Genomic DNA, 25545 nt, shown 5'->3' on the forward strand with positions numbered 1-25545 from the left:
GCCAACGACGCGGGCGCGAGTGCAGGCGGGGAAGGAAAGCCGGACCTCTCAGGTCCAGCTGGGGCCGTAGCGACCCGGTCAAACGGGACTGCCCATTGCTACGGGGTGTTCGGTGTTTCCGGAATAGACATGCACCCCGAGGTCTTGGAGCCCACGGCGGACGAGGGAGAGAAACAGGACTGCACGCAGGAACCGGCTGCGGTGCCTGGCGTGGAGGAGTCTGCGGGTGACCACGGGAACGCAGGCCAAGGAAGCCGCAAGGAAGGTGCTGACCGCTGCTCCAGGGAGGAGAGGGGGGCGACGGGCTGCGCCCAACACCACATACCTGATCTTTACAGCCAGCAATAACAATAATAGTAATAGCAGCTCACACTTATTAAAGGATGCGTGCCAAGCATTCACTGCATTTAAGCCATACACCCGCCCTCTGCAATAGGCACTCCTTTCCCCATTTCATACAGATGAGGAAAACTGGGACTTAAAGAGTTTATAAAACTTGCTTCAAACAGATTACCCTCAGTCAGAATAACAGAATAGACTCAGGCGACAATCTGACGCCAGAGCCCAAGTCCTTACCCAACATACCATTCTCTCCCCTCCTAACTTTTTGTGTTTTGAATGTATCCCTTCATTGCTATCACCATTTAAGATCAAAAGATGCCAGAGCAGGACATCTTAATTGAACTCACAGTGTCCATTCCAGTGCCTGGCTCATGATAGAACCAGTGAACCAAGAGCTGACGGTTCTGGGGTTAGCAGGCGACTCCTTGCCAGTTTCCCAGAATGGGCAGAGAAAACAGGTTTCAGCCTCTGCTCTCTCTTGGGTTGGGGCCCTCAGGGAAACCTATTAGTGACTAGATAAAGAGACCACTTGATTTATGTTTCTTTTTTCCAATAATCGTGTCTCAGATAAACCTCATTGGCTAAGATATTGCTACTGCACAAAGCTTGTTTCATTTTTTTTAATTATCCCAATTCTTTTTTTAAAAATATATTTTATTGATATTTTACAGAGAGGAAGGGAGAGGGATAGAAAGTTAGAAACATCGATGAGAGAGAAACATCGATCAGCTGCCTCCTGCACACCCCCTACTGGGGATGTGCCCGCAACCAAGGTACGTGCCCTTTGATGGGAATCGAACCTGGGACCTCTCAGTCAGAAGGCTGACGCTCTATCCACTGAGCCAAACCGGTTTCGGCTTGTTTCATTTTTTGAACCCAGTCAACAAATACCCTGAGTGGCCAGATTATTATGATCTCTGAACACATAATAGTCTGGCCACTCAGTGTGTATGTGTGTGTGTGTGTGTGTATATATATATATATGGGGTGATATATATGTGGCATATATATGTGGGGTACAGCCAGCCTGGCCAGGGGGAGGGGACTTGGGCAGTTGGCCGGCCTGCCTGCTAGTCGAACTTCTGGTCGAGGGGACAATTTGCATATTAGCCTTTTATTATATAGGATATACACTGAGTGGCCAGATTATTATGCGTTCAGAGATCATAATAATCTGGCCACTCAGTGTATATCTTGAGCATCAACTGTCCAGGCAAGCCCTGTACAAGGAGCTGTTGGAAAGCCATGTTGCTCTGTGGCAAGCCACGTGAGTGGCTTCATATTGCAGCTCTGCAACTGACCAGCTTTATGGCTCTTGGCCCAGATCTTAATCTCTCTGTGAAGCAGTCTCCTTATCTGCAAGCAGAGATATTATTACAAGGATAATTATAATTAGAGGTTCTGTCATAACAGTGGGTCATTAATAAATCATAGCTCTTGTTATTAATATAATCAAGCAATTATGTATTCTTTATTTCACAAACCTTTATCTGATGTTTTATTGTGGCTAAGCATTGTATGCAGTGGGAAATGGGGAAGTGTGAGACCCAGTCCCATGCGTGGAGGATAGGTCCTCATTCAATAGACTTCACAAACACACAGTAGAAGCCAGCGACCCTTAAGATTAAGTGTATTTGAACTGGCCAATTTTGATTGGCCTTTAAAAATATTAAGTGCTCATTTGAATGTGCTCATTTCCACTATTTTTGTTACTTTTTATGTTTGTTACTTTTTATATTTTTTCTTTTGAGAACTTTTTAAAAATTACAGAGAACATTATACCAAACACTCATGTATTATTACCACTAGGAACTGAAAATGATTAATATTTTTATCAATTCACTTAAAGTCTTTTTAAATTAAAAAAAACTCAGATAATTTTCTTTTTTAAAATATATTTTTAATGATTTCAGAGAGGAAGGGAAAGGAAGAGAGAGATAGAAACATCAATGATGAAAGAGAATCATTGATTGGCTGCCTCCTGCACGCCCCATACTGGGAATCGAGCCTGCAACATGGGTATATGCCCTGACCGGGAATTGAACCGGTGAACTCTTGGTTCCTGGGTCAACTCTCAACTGCTGAGCCACACCCAGCTGGGCTCAGATAATTTTCATTAAATTAATTGAGGGGACATTGTTTAATAAGATCATATAGGCTTCAAGTAAACAATTCTATAAGACATGATATATGATTCTATAATACATGATCTGTATATTGCATTGTGTGCCCACCACCCAAAGTCAAATCATCTTCTGTCTCTATATATTTCAGATTGACATTACCAGCCCCCAATCCTAGTCTCATTCCTTTATCCCCTTCTCCAGAATTTTGTATGGATTCCTTAATTTAATACCTCTCTCTCTCTCTCCCTCCCTCTACTATATGTGTGTGTGTGTGTGTAATGTTCTTAATGCATAGCATTGGTTTGTGTGTTTTTAATTTATATAGTGGTATTCTGTGCTTATTATTAAACTTGCTTTTTTTTCATTCCGCAGATGTTTCTGAGAATTAAACCATACTGGTGATGTAACTAACTGCAGTGCATTATTTGCAAGGCAGAATAATAATCCATTGTTTTATTTTAACTAGTTCCTATGGATGGACATTTGCACTGTTAACAGTTTTGGGCTGTTACAAATAATGCAGAAATGAATATCTTTGTACATGTCTCCTTGTTCATCTGTATAAGAGCTTTTACCGAGGACCTACCTAGAAGCAAATATTCCACGATCCTTTAAAGATTGTTATACATTTAATGAGCACTAGTGTTCCATACTGTAAGCAGACAGTTATTAATGATGTTGAAATTGGGAGAACTTTTAAATACATTTCTTGATCTCCATAGACCCAATCACTTAATTTTACAGAAATTAATGATCCTAAGGAAACATGTGCGGGTCCTTCTGACACATCCTACAAAAGTGAGCAGAAACAAAGCGGTGACAGTTGGTCAGACGGTTGCTTAGCACACCAAAGAAATGACAAGGAAGATCATGGCCCCAGGTATGTGGGCACGGTGCTGTCACTTATAGCACACAGTTCCCAAGTAAGAGAGATGGTGTAATCACCCCATTGTTCAGGTAAGAAAATAAGGCTCAGCCCTGGTCCATGTTGCTCAGTGGTTAGAGCATTGGCCCTTGCACTGAAGGGTCTCGAGCTTGATTCCTGGTCATGGGCGCGTACCTGGGTTGCAGGTTCGATCCCTGGTCCCTGGGCGGGGTGCATGCGGGTGGTAACCAATTGATGTGTCTCTCTCACATCGATTTCTCTCTGGCTGTCGCTCCCGCTCTCACTCTCTCTTCCTCCCACACTCCCTACCTTCCTTCCTTCCACTCTCTCTGGGTAAAAAAAAAAAAAATCAGTGGGAAAAAATATCCTTGGGTGAGGAGGAGGAGGAGGAGGAGGGGAGGAAAAGGAAGAGGAGAAAGAAAATGAGACTCATGGCGATTAAATAGCGCAATATCTGTAGTGCTGGAGTCAGGATGGCCTGCCTCTGGGGCACAACTAACCACGATCTATCAGACTTTAATGCCAGACCTGGAGAAAGAAACATCAGTAGTCATGGATGACACAATATTAAAAGTATTTTTATTAGAGCACATGTTTCAGTTTTTAAGAATGCTGAAAGTAATATTAGATGAGGCCTTGAAAGCTATACAAAAAAAAAAAAAAACTTAAAATAGCTATCAGGCTTACAGGATGTTGTGGATTTGGGGGAAGGCATGGATGTGGTAAACAATTTTTGGAATATGTTCCAGAGCTGATAAACTCAGATAAGTGGCTTGTCCGTGTTTCCCATTTAACAGAATGACTAAACACTTCCTGCAGAAGCTCTGCAAGCAGCACAAGCTGTACATCACCCCAGCGCTGAACGATACGCTGTATTTACACTTTAAAGGTAAAGCTTGGGAGAGGCGGAGAGACGCTGGAGGCATGAACAATTACCTGCAGGGATCCTCTGGCGTTCTCAAATTACATTTCAGTAGAAATTTCAGAGGGTTCAGTGGAGATTTATGGAAACGCAATAATATTTCTTTGAAGAAAAAGTCTTACCTTAGAGTTTATAAAGGGCCCACGGGTTCTATGGATACAAAGGAAACACATGGATATCTTTTAAGTTTTCCAAAGACTTAATAATTTTTTTCAAGCCAGAAGCTAGTTGGGTTTGGGAGAGAGATGGTGTGCAGGATCGAAGACTGGCACGGAAAACAAAGGGTGAGGGTCAGGGGGTGCCTCTCAGAATGGAGAGGTATAACTAGAGGCATCCCCAAGGGCTCAGGGTTGGTTCCAGTATCTTCTATAAACCTAACTTTGGGTTCAGAGACAGGGATGTTCCTTGCATTGCTCAAGAGTGATAACTCCCAGGCAGGGCTGAATTGGGGATGGCCCACCGGCCTCATCAGACCTCCGTGTTACTCAGTAAATGTACTGAGGGCTTCCTGTGTGCCTGGCGTTGCTCAGTTCTAGAGACACACAGAGATGGGTGGGCAAAGGTGCCTTTGGTGTCCTGGGGGATGGTGCAGCCACTGTGAGGAGTGCGGGCCAGGGAGGATCACCAAGGGCCCCCGCAGCGCAAATGCCTTCACTGTTTGGAACAACCCCCAGCTAGTTTCCTCACCTCCACATTGTCCCCTCCAAAACTCTCTGTGCTTCGGGGGGGGGGGGGGGGGGGGGGACAGGTCCCAGGGGACCAATATTTAAGAGGAAGGAAGAAGAAGGGGACCCAGTAGGTTGGACCAAGTAGAAGGAGTCAGAGAGGTAGAAAGCTGGGGAGAGATGTGCCCATGTTAACAACTTATCCCCAAACTTAGCAACTTCAATTCATCATCTCACATGTTTCCGGGGGCCAGGAATCTGGGCATGACTTAGCTGGGTGGTTCTTTGCTCACTCTCTCAGGAGGTCACACTCAAGCTGACTGCTGTTTGTTTTGCTAATCTTCAATTGGGCTCATCAAACTGAAAAATGAATGAAAACAAGACCCACAGTTTGCACTAGCTTCAGGCTTAGCCACATCCTGGTGCTCGTAATGTGTCTTCACCAGGATCTCTCTCTCCTTTTCTTGGCCCTGCTCCCCTCTGACCCATTTCGGGCAACTCATCCCTCACCTCCGCCCACTCCCAGCCATGAAGGTGGCTGCTGCAGTGCCCGGCTCCCCTTGCCAAGCCGGCCACTCCAACGTAAAGACTGCCTTTTCCCAGTGGAGCCAGCCACACCCCACCCCAGGATTCATCTACGTTGCCCCGTGTGTCTAAGCATGGCCAGCCCAGCGTGAATCATCACGACTCTGAGAGCCAGGGGGTGGTGACAAGGAGGGATGTTCCTCAAAGCAAAGTAGCAGTACTGTCCTTAGAGGAAGGAGGGTGGATGCTGGGCAGGGAGGCAAAAACAAGGGCGACGCCTGCGTCTCCTATGTGCATGGAGGAGCTTAATGGACACCCCCTTCTCGCCAGGTTTCGATCGCATCGAGAACTTGGAAGAGTACACGGGCCTGCGCTGTCTCTGGCTGGAGTCCAATGGAATACAGAAAATCGAGAACCTGGAGGCCCAAACCGAATTGCGTTGCCTCTTCTTGCAAATGAACTTGCTTCATAAAATCGAGAACCTAGAACCTCTGCAGAAACTGGATGCTCTGAACCTCAGCAACAATTACATCAAGACCATTGAAAACCTCTGTGAGGACGCCCCACGCAGGGTCTTTCCAAATGCCATTATGTCCACCGCTTTCCCTGTGGGGGGGTTCTAAAGTTGTATACTTGTGGGCAAGAAACCGTTTTGTACCATTGTTGTTTACTTCTGCTGACCTCGCCTTCCAGCCTGTCTGCCAGTCCTGAGCACGCTCCAGATAGCCCACAATCACCTGGAGACGGCGGAAGACATCCGGCACCTGAAGGAGTGCCTGAAACTTTGCGTCCTTGATCTTTCCCACAATCGGCTGAGTGACCCAGAGATCCTGAGCATCCTGGAGAGCATGCCTGATTTGGTAAAACACACCAACCTTGCATACCTTAATGTTCTTTAGATGTTAAATCTCTTCTCCTCTCCATCCTTCCCGCCCTCCTTTCCCTTTTCCCTCTCTCCTTTCACACTTTTTTCTTCCTTTTTTTTTTTTTTTTTACTATTTTTATTGATTGATTTCAGAGAGGAAGGGAGAGGAAGAAAGAGATATAAACATCAATGATGAGAGAAAATCACCGCTGTCTCCTGCATGCCCCCTACTGGGGATCGAGCCCACAACCAAGGCATGTGCCCAGGATGGAGCCAAGACCTCCTGGTTCATAGGTCGATCCTCAACCACTGAGCCATGCTGGCCCGGCCGCATTCTTTCCTTCTTTGTGTTTTTAGCTGGAGTATCTTAAACGCCAGAAGCTATATCATTTCACCCACAAATATTTTAGTGTGTATCTCTGACAGATAAGGACCTTTTTTTTTTTTTTTTTTAGCACAAAGTACTGTTATTATATCTAAAATAATGTAATAACTACATTTAAAATGCAGGCCATGTTCATTTTTTCCCATTTGTCTCAAAAATGCATTTTGACCATTGGGTTGTTCAAATCCAAACCAGAACCATGCATCACGTTTGGATTATTTGTCTCTCAAATCTCCTGATCTCTCACTTCTCACTGTTTCCTTTCCCTGTTTCCCCCACCCCCAACCCATTACTCTGTCAAAGAAACCGGCTCCTTCCCCTGCCATGGGCCACATTCTGGGCTTGGTGGATCGCATCCTCGTGGTGTTGTTTAACATGTACTGCTGTACCCAGTATTTCTTGGAGAATGATAATGGAGCCAGAGGCGTCATCATATCCAGATTCAATATTTAACCTTGGGTGTGCTGTTGCATCGCATCATGGGGCATGGCATGTCTGATGGCTTCTCTTTTTGTAATTTTAATATTGATTAATGGGTTCATGTATTGTCAGCCTGACCGAGCCATTATACAGTCCCCATCGGTCTTTCTCCCGATTGTCTCAGCAGCCGCTGATGGGCATTGCCTAGACGCGCTACTTCATCAGGAGTCCGCGATGGTCATTTTCTACTTCCCTTATTCCTTCTGCCTTTTTTATTAGCTGGGATGCTTCTACAAAGAAGAACCTTCCCTCATCAACTAGTGGTTCCCTAATACTATACAGTTCGTACAGAAAAAGCGGGAAAAGTGTCTGCTTCTTTTTTATTGGTTGATTGATTTTCAGAGAAGTGAGTCAAGAACCTAGCAACCATTAAAGGTGACATTGAAGGGTTTTTCTTTTTCAGGATCGTTATGAGCTCATGGATTTATATATACAGTAGTTGATATGATTTAACCCTTGCTATCATTTTAATTTTGGATCTTCAAATGGTCCCATCTTCTGGCCCGGGACAACCTGACCAGGTAGCACCTGTGTCCTTTTGACTCAACCTCAGTGGCCTTTGATGGCTCCCTTGCTTTTTGGGGTGTATGCGTTGCCATGTGTACTAGGAAAAATATTTAAAGTAGCTCAGAAAGCCCTCGAGCTCACTGCTTACTGCTTAGGGCATGGGTAAGTCTGGAAAAGGCGAGTCAATTAAAAGAAAAATAGGTCAGGAATAATTACAGAGGGGACTATTAAAAAGAACTAGTTTAGAATTACTAGCACATGGTGTTAATATAAAGCTGTATTACATTATAATATTTTTTCTCACTTAGCTGCCATAACAGATTATCGTGGACTTGGGGGCTTAAACAACAGAAATTTATTTTCTCATGATTTTAGAGGTTGGAAGTTCAAGATTAAGGTGTCAGCAGGGTTAGTTTCATTCTGAGGCCTCTCTCTTTGGTGTCTTCTCCCCGTGACCTCACATGGTCTTTCCTCTGTGCATGTCTGTGTCCCAGTCTCTTCTTTTTATAAGGATCCAGTCATATTGGATTAGGACCATCGCTGTGGCCTCATTTCATCTTAGTTGACCTCTTGAAAGACCCTATCTCCAAATACAGTCACATTCTAAGGTGCTGGGGGTTAGGACTTCAATATATGAGGCCCATAAGAAAAGCAGTCTGCCTTATAGTTTGTGTTAGGATTGGTTCAAAATATCTGCACCCCATGCAGCTGGAGCATACTGCTCCCACCACCCCACTCCCACAGGAGAGGTCACTTGGAATATGACAAGAACGTGAAGGCAGTATGAGAATGAAGTTGGGGAAAGGCTAAACTAACTAGTATTTACTTTCTCCAACAAAACCCACTTTAGATATGAAAAATATTTCATCAATTTAAGCAATTTTAAATGGTTCACTCATCAAATTAAGCAATTTTAATAGGTTCTCCTTACCTATTTACCTTCTTTGAGTTTCATGGGCAGAAGAGAAGGTGACCGTCTTTAAGGATGGGGATGGCATGCTGTCACTGCACATTTCCTTCTCTCTCGTGGTCCCAACATGACATCCCGGAGACCTGTAGGCCTGTCGAGCAAGGCCCTCGCAGTAAATAAGTGGGCACTTTCCATCCCGTCCCCTTATTCACTGCTCCTTATCTGTCTAGCCGCTGTGTACGTTTCTTAAAATGGGCCCTGGCTGGGAAGGAGAAAAACAATCAATTAGACTGAGATAAATTTCAGTGGAAGAGACTGTGTGAGCAAAGCTAATGTAGTCACCACTCTTGGAAAGGGGCTTAGGAAATGTTTTATAATATTGTTCTGGAAGGACCCTGAGACTGAGGATCTGAAGTTCAAGAAAAGAAAGGGCTGCCCGTTAATCAGGACAGTTCTGATGGCACAACAACGACGACACGCCCTGGCTTCGCTAATACAGTCAGCAGGACATAATGTTGGCACTTCCTTTTTGTTCATTCTTAGAGCACAGCACATATAAAATATTAAAACCACATCCACTTTTTAGCAATTAATTCGGTTCTGCCTGTTTGCTTACAGCGTGTCCTGAATTTGATGGGAAACCCAGTTATTAGGAACATCCCTAACTATCGAAGGACAGTCACCATTCGACTAAAACACTTAACATTCCTGGATGACAGACCAGTTTTTCCAAAGGACAGGTAAGGAAGAGAAAAGCCTTGTGATCACATGTTAATATGTAATAGTTACACATGCTTATTAAACTTCTTAAAAATTGTGACTTTTGAGCATTTTCACCCATCATTAAATTCCTTGGAAATAGGTTTAATAGTTACATAATTATTTATAATAGAAAATTCTCTATTTTTGAGCATTTATTCATAGGTGTGTTTTTTTATAATCCTTTGATAAATATAGTTGCATATAAGTCTCTGGCCTCATTTCTGATTATTTCCTTAAAATGGAATTCAAGGAGTTGTATTATTGGATCAAAGAATGTGGTCTGAGCCTTTTTTAAAGTGCTTATATTTTTAATTGTTTTCTAGAAAGTTTGTAACAACTTACAGCGTCACCAGACATTGCCATGTAAAGGGAATCTTTGCCAGGTGAATTGATGAGTGAAGATGGTGTCTCCTTTTAAATTTGTATTTTTAGACAACTGACGAGGTTGGTTACATTTACCATCTTTGTCAGACACTGATGTTGCCTCCTCTAGGAGCATTCCATTCCTGGCTTCCTCCCAGTTTCCTTTATTCTGGGAGGGATTTTTCTGATTGACTCCTAAGAGCTCTTTTTATATGAAGAATAATAAATTCAGGACTGCCATGTAGATTGTCACCCCTGTCACCTGTGTTTTTAACTGAGATCACTATTCATTCTAACTTAGAATAAAACCTCAGTCAAATGGACAGCTAGAGGGAAGTGCCATCTGAATTTTGAATGACACGACATTTTAAAAGAAATGTAGCTGGTGAAATGTTTTTAAACTCATAAATGTAAGTCAAACCAACAAGTATTTCAAGTAGAAGTGAGAGCCTCCACTCCAATTAGATGAGACAACAAGAAGACCTGCTTCTGGGGAGTTGGGCAGAGATGTGCCCAGTTCCCCAGCCCCCAGCCCTGGGGGTGATGGGGGACACCGAGTGGAGCCCGCGTGCAGACTTGGAAGCCCAGCTCTGCAGCCAAGAGTCATTGTCCCCTTAGGTGCGCTCACTAACCTCCCGAGCCTCCTGTTCCTCCTCTGGAAAACGGGGACATTACCGACCACAGGGTCCGCGTGAGTACCTGTGAGTAACACCTGGGACTTGAGCAGGTACTGGGCGCACAGGAGGGAACCGATGGGCTCAGCTGTTGTGAGGATTCTCAGCCCCACCCTGAAGTAGCACTGACCAGCGGAGAGTGTAAACAGGGGTGCGGGACAAACCTTCACAGTGAGATCCCGCCCCCTGAACAGTGTAGCGTGACTCCAGTTCCGGAGTCAGCCCACCTGCGTTTGAGTCCTATCGCCACCACTCCCAGCTGGTCCTGTTGGGCACTTGCTCTTCCCTCTGCCTGGGACCCGCATCACAGGTGTTGGCAGGTGCCTGCTTGCCTGGGATCTTATTAACATCTCCCATGACCCACAACCCTGTCTAATAGCACCTTTCCTCCTGGTGTGTCTTCAGCCTGGTTTCTTTCCTTAGGACACAGCAGCCTTTGACCTGCTGGTTCCCTTGTTAAGGGTCTGTCTTTCCCCATACAAGGGCAGCTCTAACAGAGAGCAATATCAAATCCTATGTTACTGCTGTAACCCCAGCCCCTAGAACAGTTCATCCATTTAAAGTGTACAATTTGGTGGCTTTGAGTATATTCACACAGTTGTGTCACCACCACAATTGAATCTAGAATATTTTCATTCCCCTAAAAAGGAACCCTTATCCATTAGCAGTCATTCCCCATTCCCCCTCTCCAAGCTCTTGGCAATCACAAATCTACTTTCTATCTCTGTAGATGTGCCTATTTTAGGCATTTCCTGGAAATGGAATCATACACCATGTGGCCTTTTTCGATTGGCTTTTTTCACATGGCAATAATGTTTTCAAGGTTCACCCACATTGTAGCAGGTGTCATTAATTCATTCCAAAATAATACTGGAAGATAATATTCTATTTGGATGGGCCACCTTTTACATATCCATCAGTTAATGGCCACGGGGGTCGTTTCCATTTTTGGGCTCTTGTGACTAGTGCTGCTATGAATTTGTGTGTACAGGATTGTGTGGACATTTGTTCTCAGCTCACAGGGGTAAACACGTGGGAGGAGGATTGCTGGATTATATGGTAAACTATGTGGAGCGTCGTCATTTCCAAACTGTCTTCCCCAGGGGCTGCGCCATCTTGCATGCCCACCAGCGGTGAACGAGAGCAGCTGTTGCTCCACATCCCCACCAGCATTTGGTGCTGACCGTGTTTTGGATTTTAGCTATTGTAATAGGTGTGTGGCGGTATCTCCTTTTAATTTGTGTTTTTCTAATCTCATATGATATGGACATGCTTATTCGTCATCTATATATCTTTTTTGGTGAGGTGTCCAGATCTTTAGGCCTGTCCCCCTTTTTTTTAAGTTTCAAAGTTTAATAGTTCTTTGTATGTTTTGGATACAAGTCATTATTCAGTTATCTTTCTTGCAAATATTTTCTCCCAGTCAGTGTTTTATCTTCTCATTCTTTTAACTTTTGCCAATTGTTATTATTTGTTTATTGATTGATTTAAATCCTCGCCCAAGGTTATGGTTTTTTTTTAAATTGATTTTACAGAAAAGGAGGGAGGAGAGGGAGAGAGAGAGAGAGAGAGAGAGAGAGAGAGAGAACATCAATGATCAATGTGAGAGAGAAACATCAATTGGTTGCCTCCCATATGTGCCCTGATCGGGAATCGAACCCACAACCTTTTGGTGCATGGGACCGCGCTCCAACCAACTGAGCCACACCAACCAAGGCAACCTTTGACCATTTTAAAATTGTGTTATCTTTGTATTAATGAGCTGTAAGTTTCTTTATATATCCTAGGTACAAGTCCCTATCAGGTATCTGATTTGCAAATATCTTCTCATGTTCCGTGGGTGGTGGTTTTACTTTATTTGTGGTATTCTTTACATTACAAACATTTTAATGTTGATGGAGACCAATCTCTCTCTTTTTTCTTCTGTCAATTGTGCTTTGGCATCCTATCTAGAAGGCTGGCAAACCATTCGACTTTAAGGATTAAAATGTACATATGTTAACTTCTGTCCTATGGTCACAGGTCCCATGTGGCTTTGGTGTGACTTTGGGGAAAATAAACGAGTTTGGTGAAACAGTGTTTTGAATTTGCCCTGAACCTATGAAAATTCAAACCTCGCTGATTTCCGCTTCTTTTTCAAATCCTCTAAACAGAGCTTGTGCAGAGGCCTGGGCTAGGGGAGGGTACGAGGCCGAGAAAGAGGAGAGACAGCAGTGGGAGAACCGGGAGCGGAAGAAGATCACAGACAGCATCGAAGCCTTGGCGAGGATCAAGCGGCGGGCCGAGGAGAGGAAGCGGCAGATGGAGAGCCAAGAGAAAGGTATGCGTCCACCCCGAGACGGCCCGGAGCTCTGCTGAGATTGGCAATCCGTGCTGTCCGACTCGCAGTCTTTCATCGCTGGGATTTGGGGGTGGTGGATTTTTGACCATTTACTCACAGACCTGCTGATCCATCTGCACTTGTTCTCCCCCCACCCCCCCACCCCCGCCTGGGGCAGTGAAAAACCCCACCATTCATGTGCAGTTTCAAACCACTTTTAGTGATTAAAACTCAATTTGTTAAACTAGCCCCAGTTTTCCAAATTAAATGATGTATGAGTTTTCTATGACTGCCTTAACTGGGCAGGTGACAGGAAGTCCCGGGCTATGAAGACGTCTGTCTGTCATGGAAGCCTTAGGAGGGCATGAGCTTGGTGGGGGCGGTGGGGGGGGGGGGTTGTAGGGTAAGTGCAGAGAGCTGCTGCCCCAGTGTTGGACAGACCTTCTGTGCGAATCACCTTTTTAAAAACTGAGTTGAAATTCACATAACATCAAATTAGGCATTTAAAATTTTTTTATTGATTTATTTGAGAGAGATATATAGATATAGATATATCAATTTATTGTTCCATTTATTTATGCATTCATTGGTTGATTCTTGTATGTGCCCTGACCGGAGATGGAACCTGCAACCTTGGCGTGCCAGGACAACACTCTAACCAACTGAGTAATCCCGTCAGGGCCAAAATTAACCATTTAAAAATGGCATTTAGTACATTCACAATGTTGCACAGCCAGCTCCTCTGTCTAGTTCCAGAACATTTTCTTCACCTCAGAATAAAACCCTGAACCCATTAGAAGTGATTCCTACTCCCCTCTCCCCCAGCCCCTGACAGCCACCCATCTGTCCAGACATTTCATATCCATGAAACCATACCGCATGTAGCCTTTTGCACCTGGCTTCTTTCTTTCTTTTTTTTTTCTTGTCATTGTTTCGTTTAACTTTTTTTTAAAATAAATCTTTATTGTTCAGATTATTACAATTGTTTCTCCTTTTTTCCCCCCATATCTCCCCATCACCCGGTTCCCTCCCCCCCCCCCCCCCCCCCGCCGTTGTCCTTATCCATAGGTGTATGATTTTTGTCCAGTCTCTTCCCATACCCCCCACACAGACACCCCTTTCCCCCTGAGAATTATCAATCCACTCCCATTCTATGCCTCTGATTCTATTATGTTCACCAGTTTATTCTGTTCCTCAGATTTTGAATTCACTTGATTTTTAGAATCACTTGTTGATAGATATTTGTTGTTCATAATTTTTATCTTTACTTTTTTCTTCTTTTTCCTCTTTTTAAAGAATACCTTTCAGCATTTCATATAATACTGGTTTGGTGGTGATGAACTCCTTTAGCTTTTTCTTATCTGTGAAGCTCTTTATCTGCCCTTCAATTCTGAATGATAACTTTGCTGGGTAGAGTAGTCTTGGTTGTAGGTTCTTGCTATTCATCACTTTGAATATTTCTTGCCATTCCCGTCTGGCCTGCATAGTTTCTGTTGAGAAATCAGCTGACAGTCGTATGGGTGCTCCCTTGTAGGTAACTAACTGTTTTTCTCTTGCTGCTTGTAAGATTCTCTCTTTGTCTTTTGCCCTTGGCATTTTAATTATGATGTGTCTTGGTGTGGTCCTCTTTGGATTCCTCTTGTTTGGGGTTCTGTGCGCTTCCTGAACTTGTAAGTCTATTTCTTTCACCAGGTGGGGGAAGTTTTCTGTCATTATTTCTTCAAATAGGTTTTCAGTATCTTGCTCTCTCTCTTCTGGCACCCCAAAAATTCGGATATTGGTACTCTTAAAGCCATCCCGGAGGCTCCTTATGTTATCCTCACACTTTTGGATTCTTCTTTCTTTCCGCCTCTCTGGTTGGGTGTTTTTTTCTTCCTCATATTCCAGATCTTTGGTTTGACTCTTCGGGTGCGGTGGTCTACTCTGTATATTCTTTATTTCAGACAATGTATGCATAATTTCTGACTGGTCCTTTTCCATTTTTTTGGTATTCTCATTAAGGTCCTTGAAGGTCTCTTCAAGTTTCTCAGCGGTTTTTAGAAGATTCTTGAGTAACCTTATAAATATGGTTCTGAACACTGTGTCGTCCATTAGTTTGCCTTCATCTATCTCTCCTACTTGTGACATACTTTGATGTCTCCACCTTTTGGCTGCCTCCCTATGTTGATGGAGTGGCTTTGTGTGGTCGGTGACCTATAGGGGCCGGTAGCTCAGCTTCCCCAATCACCCTAGGTGGTCGCTCTTGGTACTCCCCTTTGTGGGCTGAGTGGAAAGTCTTGGTGTAGTTAAAAGCCCTGATTGCTGTTGGTACACTGGGAGGAATTGACCTCCGGTCCAATTGGTTGTGAGGGCCTGCTGTGTCTATAACGGAAGAATTGCTGTTCTGGAGACACAGTAGGGCTTTGGTGCTCACTGAGTCTGCCTCTTGAATGTGTCCCTTATGAGAGTGGTTGAAATCTGGTGTTGTCCACACCGACAGAAAAGTCACTCTCACTCTCCGACCGATGGCCGAGAGTCCCGTAGGCATCTGGGTCCCCCGTGTGTCCCCAGAAACTGGAGTTCAGAGTGGTTGGGATTGTTGGTATCACTGGCGGGAATTGATCTCCAAGCCAGTTGGCTGTGAGGATCAGCAGTGTCTCCGCTGGGAGAGCTTCTGTGCTCAGCTTGGATGGGGCAGAGTCTCAGGGTGGCGCAGACAAGCTTTGGTTTCCCGTCTGCTCCGCCCTAAGAGGGGCGGTTTCTCCGTGCCCAAATTAATGGCTGCGCGCCTCTGAGAGAAGGCAGCTTTCGAGCCTCTCCCGCTGCCTAACAGACCAGTTTCTCCCCAGATGGGGCTGGATTTCAGTGCAGACCGGAGGTTTTGTTTTTCTCCCGAACGAGAAATCCAGTCACTGGGAGGGCTGTGCTCAGCTTGGATGGGGCGGAGTCTCAGAATGGCGCAGACAAACTTGGTTTCCGTCCGCGCAGCCCTAAGAGGGTCGGTTTCTCCGTGCCCTAATCAATGGCTGCGCGCCTCTGAGAGAAGGCAGCTTTTGAGCCTTGTCCGCTGCCAAACAGACCAGTTTCTCCCTGACCGCAGCTGGATTTCAGTGCAGTCGGGAGGTTTTGTTTTTCTCCCAAACGAGAAAGCTAGCCACGCAGCGTCTGCTGCCCTCCCTCTCCGCGCGCTGCACTGCGAGCAAGCCTGCCGCATATTCAGCCGCCCGCCCTTTCTGCGCTCACGGATCTCCGCACCTCCACAGCTCCTGAGGCTCAGCGTCCCCCTCTCTTTTTTTTCTCTAGTTGTAGGTTTTCCACTCTGCCAGCTTTCCGGTGGTTCTAGACCGTGTGCACTCTGTTTTCCAATTGTAGTTTCAAAATAGTTGTGGTAGGCAACAGTTAGGTGTTTACCTTATGCCGCCATCTTGGTTTCTCTCTGGCTTCTTTCACTTAGCATGATGTTTCTGAGGTTCCTGCACATTGTAGCATGATTAGCGCTACATTCCTTTTTACGGCTTCACCTTGACAATTCAATTCTGTCCCTTTTGAAGGGTGGCTGACTGCACTGCCTCCCAGATCATTTTCCCTCTGTTTAGCTGGATGATTGTATGAAACATGCTAGACCCTTGAAAGATTCAGGACCACCCTACTCCTGGCTTGGTGGGACCAGGGTAGGCCTGGGAAATGTTCTTGGCCCCCACAGACTCTCTTCTAAGATGCTGGATCCTCTCCCTGCCTTGCCTTCACCCTTACCCTCATTTCAAGATTCTATCCGCTCTTAGGTTTGGTGTAAATGAACCCCCCTCCCTGGCCCACCCAACCTACTGCCCCTAGTCCAGGGCTCAGCGCCCCCTGCCCACACCAAATGCCCCTGGCCAGCATTTGGTGGAGGCTTTTAACAAGTGAGTGAGTCCTGGGTGTGTCCCGGCCCAGCCCCTGGGCAAGCCTGCGGGACCCTGGGGATGGTGCTCGGAGCACCTTAACGAGTAAGCAGCCCCTTCCTTGTCCTATGCCCAGTAGAAGAGCAAGAGTCTCCATGTATGTTTCTAAATGGCATGTATTGTTTTTCATGTAATTACAAAATGTGAGTGCACTACATGAAGAAAAGCACAAGAACAACACAATCTCAGCAAGAATCACTCAGTACCTAGTGTGGGTAGTTCCTGGCTTCCCCCCAGGCATGTAACATATGTGTTTTATAGAAAATTGCATAATTATATTGCTTTCTGCCTACTCGTTTGAATTAGCATAATATATTTTCCATAAAATATACTCTCTCCTACAGCATGTTATTTTTTTCTTTTCTCAACTTTTTAATGTAGATTTTTTTTTTTCCATAAAAGCTTGAAGAATAGTAAAGTGAACAGCTATATTGTATCTTTAGGTCAGATGGTTTTTAACATTTACACACACACACATACACACACACACACACACACACACACACATTTTTCTGTTCTGATGAACCATTTGAAAGTAAAGGCAGACACAGTGACCCTTAAATCCATGTACTTCCGCGTGCATCTCCTAAGAACCTCCTGCACTCTTTCCTTAATGCCTGTGTCCTATTCCGTTGGATGGCTGAGCTAAGTGATCTCGCTCATAGACATTCAGCTCTATTTAGCAATCAAGAAAACCATGAACACCCTGCAGGCAACTCTTTACTGGTCCCTGGCGGTTTCCTGGGCTCACTCTCAGCAGTTCACTGCATGTCCCCAGGAGACGTGCAGACACCCTGTCCTCCCAGGACATTTCCCAGTTCACCTTTGGACTTCTGTTGTCCAGGGGAGGTGCCAGTGCCAGACAAGAATGAGGACGTGGATGCCGATGAGAAAGGGAAGGAAGAGCCTCATGAGGATGGGGAAAGGCAGCAGAAAATGGAGCTGTTTGTCAAGACAAGCTTTGAGGCCAAGGATGAGCTCTTCCCAGAAAAGGTGAATGTGTTAGAGGAGCGGCCTGCAGATGTCAACACAGAGATTGAAGACCAGGACCCAGAGGGGGTGCTCCCAGCCGAGCCCCCCGAGCCAGCAACGCTTGTAGCTACCTTGGAAGGTAATGTTGTTATAGGACACCAGAAACACCAGAAAAGATGTTACTAGACAGCCCCCTGAGTCAAAGGTTCTTGTCATGCTCATGAGAAAGAATTCCAAAGAGTGACAGCAGCGCAGTAGTAAAACAAGCTAATGTGTTAATGAAGCAAAGCAAGCAAATTTATTAAAGAATCAAGGCAAGCAAATTTATCAAAATACACCTGGCATAATGCACAGGTGGGCGCTCAGCTAATCTGAGTGTGAACTTGGTGTGGGTTCAAGGGGTTTATACCCTTCTGTCTAAAGGTTTCAAGGTTCCTCTGCTGGATATCTTGGGCACAGACTAGATTTCAAGGTCCCCTTTTACGTTGTTGTGGCTTTTCCCAGAATTTATGAGAACACCTGGCAAGTCCTGAGACTGCTGACTTCTTTGTTCAGTGAGGGAGATAAGCTCTCCCCCCACCCCCCCACCCCCACCTTAGCAGTTCCAGGGTGATTTAAGCTCTGTATTCTCTGGTTAGGGAGGGCAGGTATTAACCATTTATTCTCATGTCCTTGGTGAGGATGATAAGGTCTTACTGCAAGCTGGCTGCAAGCTGCCCAAACTGTTTGGCCTTGTTTAATTTTCTTGTCTCAGTTTCCCTATTCCCGTGGTTGGCAAACTGCGGCTCGCGAGCCACATGCGGCTCTCTGGCCCCTTGAGTGTGGCTCTTCCACAAAATACCACGGCCTGGGCGAGTCTATTTTGAAGAAGTGGCGTTAGAAGAAGTTCAAGTTTAAAAAATGTGGCTCTCAAAAGAAATTTCAATCGTTGTACTGTTGATATTTGGCTCTGTTGACTAATGAGTTTGCCGACCACTGCCCTATTCCACTAGCCCAGGAATATTCCTAGCTTCTTGCTATCCCATTACAATGTGATCAGAACAATCCAGATGCTGGCTCGGGGCAGCACTCCCAGAATCGCAGCCTCTGAGTCATGCATCTGTGGGATCAGGGCAGGTTTCCGCTGCTGGTTGCTGTTTCTATAAGATAAAGTACACACGTTGTCCCGTTATCTACAGCAGTGCTGTTCATAGACGTGTAACAGGAGCCGTGACTACATTTCCTAGTAGTCACATTAGACAAAGTAAAAAGAAATGGGCGAAACACTAACAATATAGTTTATTTAACCCATTATATCTAAGATATAGTAATTTAAATCAATATAACATTATTTATGAGATACTTTACTTTTGGGGAGCACTAGGTCTCCAAGTCCAATATGTTTTTGACACTTACACAGCACATTGTAATTCAAATGCTAACTTTTCAACGGTTAAAGTGAAAGGAAGTCCTACTAATAGAAGGGGGTTGTTTTCTACTGCTTCAGCTTTTAAATTTAATTGAAAGTACAATGAAATAAAATGTAAAATACAGTTCCTCAGGAGTACTGGCCACATTCAAGCACTCAGTAGCCATATGCTCTGGCTACATCGTGTGTGATGCAAGTCTAAGGAAAGGAACCCCTGGCAGGTTCTAGCCAAGATCCCCGGGCCCTTCCGACTACCAGATAAACCCAAGACTCGTCTGGGATGCCATCCTATTGCTGTGGTGTCAGTAAGGTTGAGCCAGACCTGGAACTTGTCCAGTCCACAGGGCCTTGAGGGACGGGTCATTCTGTCCCCAGCCTGTGCAGTACTGGAGGTCTGTTTGGGGACTTTGGCGGGTCTGGCCCAGAATAGACGTTCCCCCCAAACAAAGGTCCCCACTGTCTGGGGGAGGCCTAGAACGGCAGATTTAGGTGTTGTCGTACACATACTCCTGCGTCATCACTGCCCGGCCTGTGATTTTTCACAGTGAAACGGTGCCTAGCCTAGCGGCAGAGTTTTCTGTGCGTGAAGCCAGCCTTTGCCTCACCGAACAAAGGATACATTTCAAAAGGAGTGGGCTAACTGCAGCATCTGTAATTAGCAGTTAAGACAAAAGCCAGTTCTTTATTTATCCCACACGTTTGGGCACTCACTCGGTCAAGGCCACAGCTTCACAGGCCGGCTTGTTTAATCTTCTGAACCACCTTAGGAGCCAGGTGCTATGACCATGACTGCATTTTTTTTTGGGGGGGGGGGGGGCTGGAAACTGAGGCTCAGAGAGGTGAAGTAACTCGCTCCAAGTTGCAAAGCAAGGAAATGGTGGAGCCATGTTGTGAGCCTGGGGTCATCCACAGCAGCCACCACGGAGCCCTCGACCTGCTTCCTTGTTTCATCCTAACCTGGCGTCCCAAAGTGGCTCTTCAAATCCAGCTGGACATAGCTAGTGCTCAGGTGGACACATGGGACCTATGTGTAATGAGAAAGTCGGGCCATTAGTCTTTAATGTAATGACTGAAGCCATGAGATTGACGAGAAAGCAGAGAGCAGGGCCCAAAAATATAGTAGCCTTCCTCTGCCCCTGGAGAGGAAGAGGAGCCCCGCCTGGATTCCATGTTTATTCCCAGGCAATCTTTTTTTTTTTTTAATTGATTTTTTACAGAGAGGAAGGGAGAGGGATAGAGAGCTAGAAACATCAATGAGAGAGAAACATCGACCAGCTGCCTCCTGCACACCCCCTACTGGGGATGTGCCCGCAACCAAGGTACATGCCCTTGACCGGAATCGAACCTGGGACCCTTGAGTCCGCAGACCGACGCTCTATCCACTGAGCCAAACCGCTTTCGGCTATTCCCAGGCAATCTTGAGACCATGTAACAGGTCTCCCTAACACGGGTGGGGGGTGTGCCCTGAGGGACAGGCAGTCCAAGAGGGTGGTGGGTTCAGCCCTTTTAGACAGGGCTATGAAACTTGCCTCTCCAGCTTGCCTCTGCTCTGGCTCCCCAGTTGGCCTCTGATGCTATTGCCTTTCTCATTGCCCATCAATCTCGCCTCTTCCAAGGTTCCTGTGTATTTATTCTGCATTGATTCCTGGCTGGCACTTCCATCTCATCGAGTCATCTCCAGGCTCCAGCAGGGGGCAGCTCTCTCCTTTTCACTTCCCTTTCCTAGACATACCCTCTCCTCATCTGGGGATTCTCTCAGCTTCGGTCACAGGGGCTGGCCTTTCAGACCAAGGTTTTGTCTTTCCTCTGCTCTTGAAATCCACCTTGACCTTGGCCTTGTCGCTCTGACTGCTGCGTATAAAACTAACTCCAAGATTAATAACTCTTTATTGTTGTTCCTTAGAATCAGCTCCCCAGAGTGTGGCCACCGAGAATGCTTTGGGTACCGAGCCTGTTGAACATGGAGATTTGGAAACCATCACGCTGAAGATAGAGGAGAAGCTCTTCATCGCTGTATGTAAATAGTTGCCTGTGGAGATAAGTATCTGTTTTACAGCCAGTGAAGCAGGTGATCAGCTACAAACCCTTCAAAATTCCCACTCCCCTAAGTGTGGTCCTTGGACCGACCAGCAGGCTTAGCACCGCCTGGGAGCTGGTTAGAATGCAGAATCCCAGGCCCCACCCAGACCTACTGATTTGAATCTGCATTTTAAAAAGATCTTCCCTAGGGAGTTCACACATTGCACATTCAAGACTGAGAAGTGCTGGCCCAAATGATTTCCCTTGATTTGTTTTCCCCAGAGAAGTTACACTGCAAAGCCATTCCGTCCAGCTAGCCTTATACATAATGGCTGAGGAAGTTACATTTATCATCAGCGCCTCTAATCTCCTTGGACAGCTGCCCAGCTAGTGGCTGATGCCATCTTCCTGTCCTGTGGCTGCTCCAGCTTATGATGTGGCTGGTTGTCCAGTGTCCGATCCCCTGATGCCTGTTCAGTGAGGGGCAGTCTGACCTTCTGATTATCTCAGCCTCATGAACCCTCTCTTTCCCGAAGCTCTGTTCTGATAAGTCTCAAATGCTCCGGCCCAAGGAATGAGCACCATGAAAACACACACATTTTGTCACCCGCCCTCCCCCCTTCCCCTCCCCGCCAGGAACTGGAGTTTGGTGGGGCAAGTAGTGGGGAGGCATTTCTTGAGCCTTTAGCCTCACACCTGCCTCACCCTCTTGGACTGCCTGTCCCTCAGGGCACACGCCCCGCCCACTGCACAAGTGTTAGGGAGACCTGTTACATGGTCTCAAGATTGCCTGGGAAAGAACATGGAATCCAGGTGGGGCTCCTCTCCCTCCTCCAGAAGCCAATTTTCAAGCTCCCCAAGGCTACTATATACTGGTGCTCGCTGTGCTCACCCGGAAGGACAGCATGCTTCTCTGCCCACGAGTGAGCTCCTCCGTTTAAACCCCTGGGCACAGCTTTGCCCCCTGCCCATTCTCTTGATACATTCCTAAGCTGTGTTTCATTTCTAACTGCACAGCTGCACGTGGCTCAATAAGACAAACCTAGTGGGTTTCTAGTTTTCTGAGCCGATGTATACTAAGAAACAAAACTGGGCATTAATCTCTAGCATTTGAGAACCGACTGTATACAGGGCAACTAATAGCTAACACTTACTGTTCTTACCATTTATCTGGCACTGCTCTAAATACATCTTGTATTGACTGATTTACCCTTCCAGTAACTCTGAGAGATAGGTACTATTCTCATCCCTATTTTACAGATGAGGAAATTGAGGAACAGAGAGGTTAAGCAACCTGCCCATGGCTACACGGCTAGGCAACAGTAGAGGAGAATACCAGCCCAGGCGCAGTCTGGCTCCAGAGTTCAGGAATGCAACACACGGTGCTGCCTGCCTCACATGCTGGACCGGTTGCTAGAGATAAAGACACCAGAAACACAACACAACACAACACAAAACACAAAAGCCCTTCTAGTTTGGGGGAGGTCCAAAATATACTCTTTTTACAGCAGAGCCCTGAGACTAATTTGTACATAGCAGGTGCACTCGGTTTGGGCTCCGTCATAACCTGGCTGTATCTCTAATGACAAAGTCGAGTGAAGAAAGATGTGGAAATTCTTCAAACATGTCACACCTTGTAAATCTCATTCATGGATCAGGTCCCCATACTTGAAGTAGCCACACAAGTGTGTTTTGTGAGCGTGCACGGGGCTGCCTGAGGCGTTGGTCATTCCCCACTTGCCCTCCATGCTTTGCTTGCACCTGACTCAGGTTCACTGCACTATGTGGCTGCACCCGCCTCACCTACCAGCGTTCAGAGTGGGTATGCCCTCCTGGTGACACGGGCTCATTTGCTCTTTCAGGACCTGCCCGACTTGGAAGATGTTGATCCAGGCGAATCTTTGGAAGACAAGGACAAGGTTATAACACAGGTTTTCCCCAAATCAGCATAATTCCACTTTCCCTCCCGGTCTTGCCATTTACAAAGCATATCACTTTAATTCAAAAGTAAGATGCTTTCTGTGCTTAAATCATTGCACACCTGCTCTATTTTCACCTTTCAAAAGGAAATGCAGCTCTTGGCCGTTGCCCCCCTTCTTTTAAGGTTTTATTAACCACTGGGGTTTTCTTGAACATATTTCATTACTGATCTTTAATAACTATGTGCTCCCTGACATTTTTCTGCTCTTCTGACGTACTTCTATGTCCACCTTATATAGCACTACTACAGCAATACATAGCGAGAGAAGGAGAGAAGTGGGGAAGGAGGCGTGTATAAGGCACAATGGGGAGATCTCCCAATCTGACCTGACTCTCCTCCCTTTAGCGTTACTGAGAGCCTGTGTGTGCCAGGTCCTGGCCCCACGGGAGAGGAAAGGAAGGATAAGATGGAATTTGTGTAGGACCTCATCACTGAGGAAGGGACCAGACACGAGACACAGTTCCCATGGGGCCTGACCTCTAGGGGGCTAAGCCTGGGTGGTGGGGTTAGGTGTGTCAGAGGCCAAGACTCAGAGATGAGCCCATTCAGGGCCCTGGGAGGGTGTGGGTGTAGCCGGAACAGAGTGGGCAGCGTGGAGACCATCAGAGGATGAGAAGGAAATGTGGACATGGTTGTAGAGCTCACCATGACTTGGGGGCTCAAAATAGTTGGCTAAGAATGTCCATCCAGAGACCCAACTTTCCAAGGGGCGGGACTCTGCTCCCGTGGCCCTTTCTGTGGCAATCGAGTATTTTGTGCTGGATAAAAGTGGAATTAGCACTGGGCATTTTAGAGTGATTCCAGTGACAGCAGAAATGTTCAAAGACATCTTTTTTAAAAACAGATGTGCTTTCCAAAGATCACAACCATCTCGGGCTTGAGTGACGACAGTGATCCTGAACTGGACTACACCTCACTCCCCGTGCTGGAAAGCACGTCCACACACACCCTTTCAAACATATTCGCAATCTCCAAGGACACTGCCAAGAAGGCTGAGGCGCCCTTTACACGCATATTTAACGCAGCAGCAGAGAGGGACTTGGAGACCCAAAGTAGGGACACCAAGTCCTCACGCCCGCTGATTCAGGAGCTCAACAATGACGAGCCTTCGGACCAACCACCGACACCCCCAACCTGCAAAAGGGACGCTGCACCACCCCCTTCCAGTGACGGGTACGATGACCTACCTTCGGCCTCTCCTCCAGGTAATGCTGCCCAACTCTCAAAAGCGCAGGGCTGACAGCTTTGTCAGCGAGGAGATGAACTGTTGCCCACTCCAACCCTGTGGGAGATAGCCCACAGGCCTTTGCCACAATCCCGTGTTCTTGGAGAGGGTCACTCTCAACTGAACAGGAAGTGGCTGTGATCACATTCCTAACTCTATGCCTCTTTGAAGCTACCCCTTTTCGGTTGCTGGCCTGGGCCGAGAAGCTGCGGAGCCAAGGCATTCCCAGGCGGGTGGCATTTCCAGGCTCCTTAGGGGCATGTAGATCTTGGCAGTCATGTTCAGCAGGTGCAGATGGGGTTGGGGAGCCTGTTTTCACCTTTCCTCACCATCCCCATCCCCAGCCTTTCCAGACCACGACTTCTAAGGGAAGGAGGGGACCGGTGACACTACAGCTGGGAGTGTGGCCTGACTGTGGCCCCTCCATGGTGAAGGTCCAGAATCGGGCAGGATGGGCGAAGACAGTGCTGGGCGGGAAGGGAGGTTGTCCAGGCAGGGACAGTGTTGAGCAGCTGACTGGGTGGCACAAATGAAGCCACAATCTGACATATTAGCCTGGCCTGGTCCTGGGGCCCGAGCCTGTGACCAGGGAGATGCAGTTGTGGGGGTGCTGGCCGGTGCTTACTGATCACAAACTGGTGGGTATTTATTCAGCAACTGCCTTGGGAACACAAATCAGGGCGTCTGTTGAACCTAGACAATTCCTGCTCTTGCTCGACACTCTCAGGAGCCAGGTTTCTCTGTGGACGCCAGCTTGCGTGGCTGCCTCTAGGCCTGCCTGTGGGAAAAATGAAGGGGTGGCCCTATTTCCCAGGAGCACTGAGCAGCCTTTCCTCTTAGGAAACAGCACTGAAAAGGAGGAGGTGCAGTCTGAGATGCAGCCTGAGGAGCCTGCAGTGCCCGAGGCAGGGGAAGACCAGGACATCGAATTTGGCTTGGACTGAACCCCAAGGCGGCCCCTCTGCCCTTGCACTAACAGGGAGCCAGCAGCGAGGTGCAGGTCACCCCCTGGGCTGGGCTCCCCTTCCTTCCTGCAATTCCTGAAAGTGCTCTGGGGCCTGGGCTGCAGCGTGTACTGTTGCACGACTCATCCCTTATGCTCCCCCGCTGCAGTGTTGGGCAGCACCATGTTCCTTGTTCTCAAAGCATAACTCATTTCCCCCGTTACTTGTGGTATAAGTTGTACAACCGTCAATGTCTCATTTAAACATTAGAAACATTTGAGTATTCACGTGAAGTAATGTGTTGTCAAATTATTCAGTATCTGCGCGAGTGACGTGAGCCATTT

General features: G+C 46.5%; 1 protein-coding gene across 1 annotated transcript; it reads left to right on the forward strand.

Moving 5' to 3' along the window:
* Positions 1-129: 129 nt before the first annotated feature.
* On the forward strand, positions 130-25444 carry DNAAF1 (dynein axonemal assembly factor 1; the record flags this gene model as incomplete). Its single annotated transcript, XM_079759828.1, has 12 exons — positions 130-265; positions 3213-3348; positions 4152-4243; positions 5797-6018; positions 6160-6326; positions 9232-9353; positions 12566-12732; positions 17497-17763; positions 20936-21045; positions 22914-22970; positions 23877-24237; positions 25098-25444. 12 exons carry the CDS (start codon positions 130-132, stop codon positions 25199-25201), a joined length of 1941 nt encoding a protein of 646 aa, XP_079615954.1. The 3' UTR covers positions 25202-25444.
* Positions 25445-25545: the final 101 nt, after the last annotated feature.

Source organism: Cnephaeus nilssonii (genome assembly GCF_951640355.1).
Source record: "Cnephaeus nilssonii genome assembly, chromosome: 20".
In the NCBI taxonomy this organism is placed as follows: Eukaryota; Metazoa; Chordata; class Mammalia; order Chiroptera; family Vespertilionidae; genus Cnephaeus; species Cnephaeus nilssonii.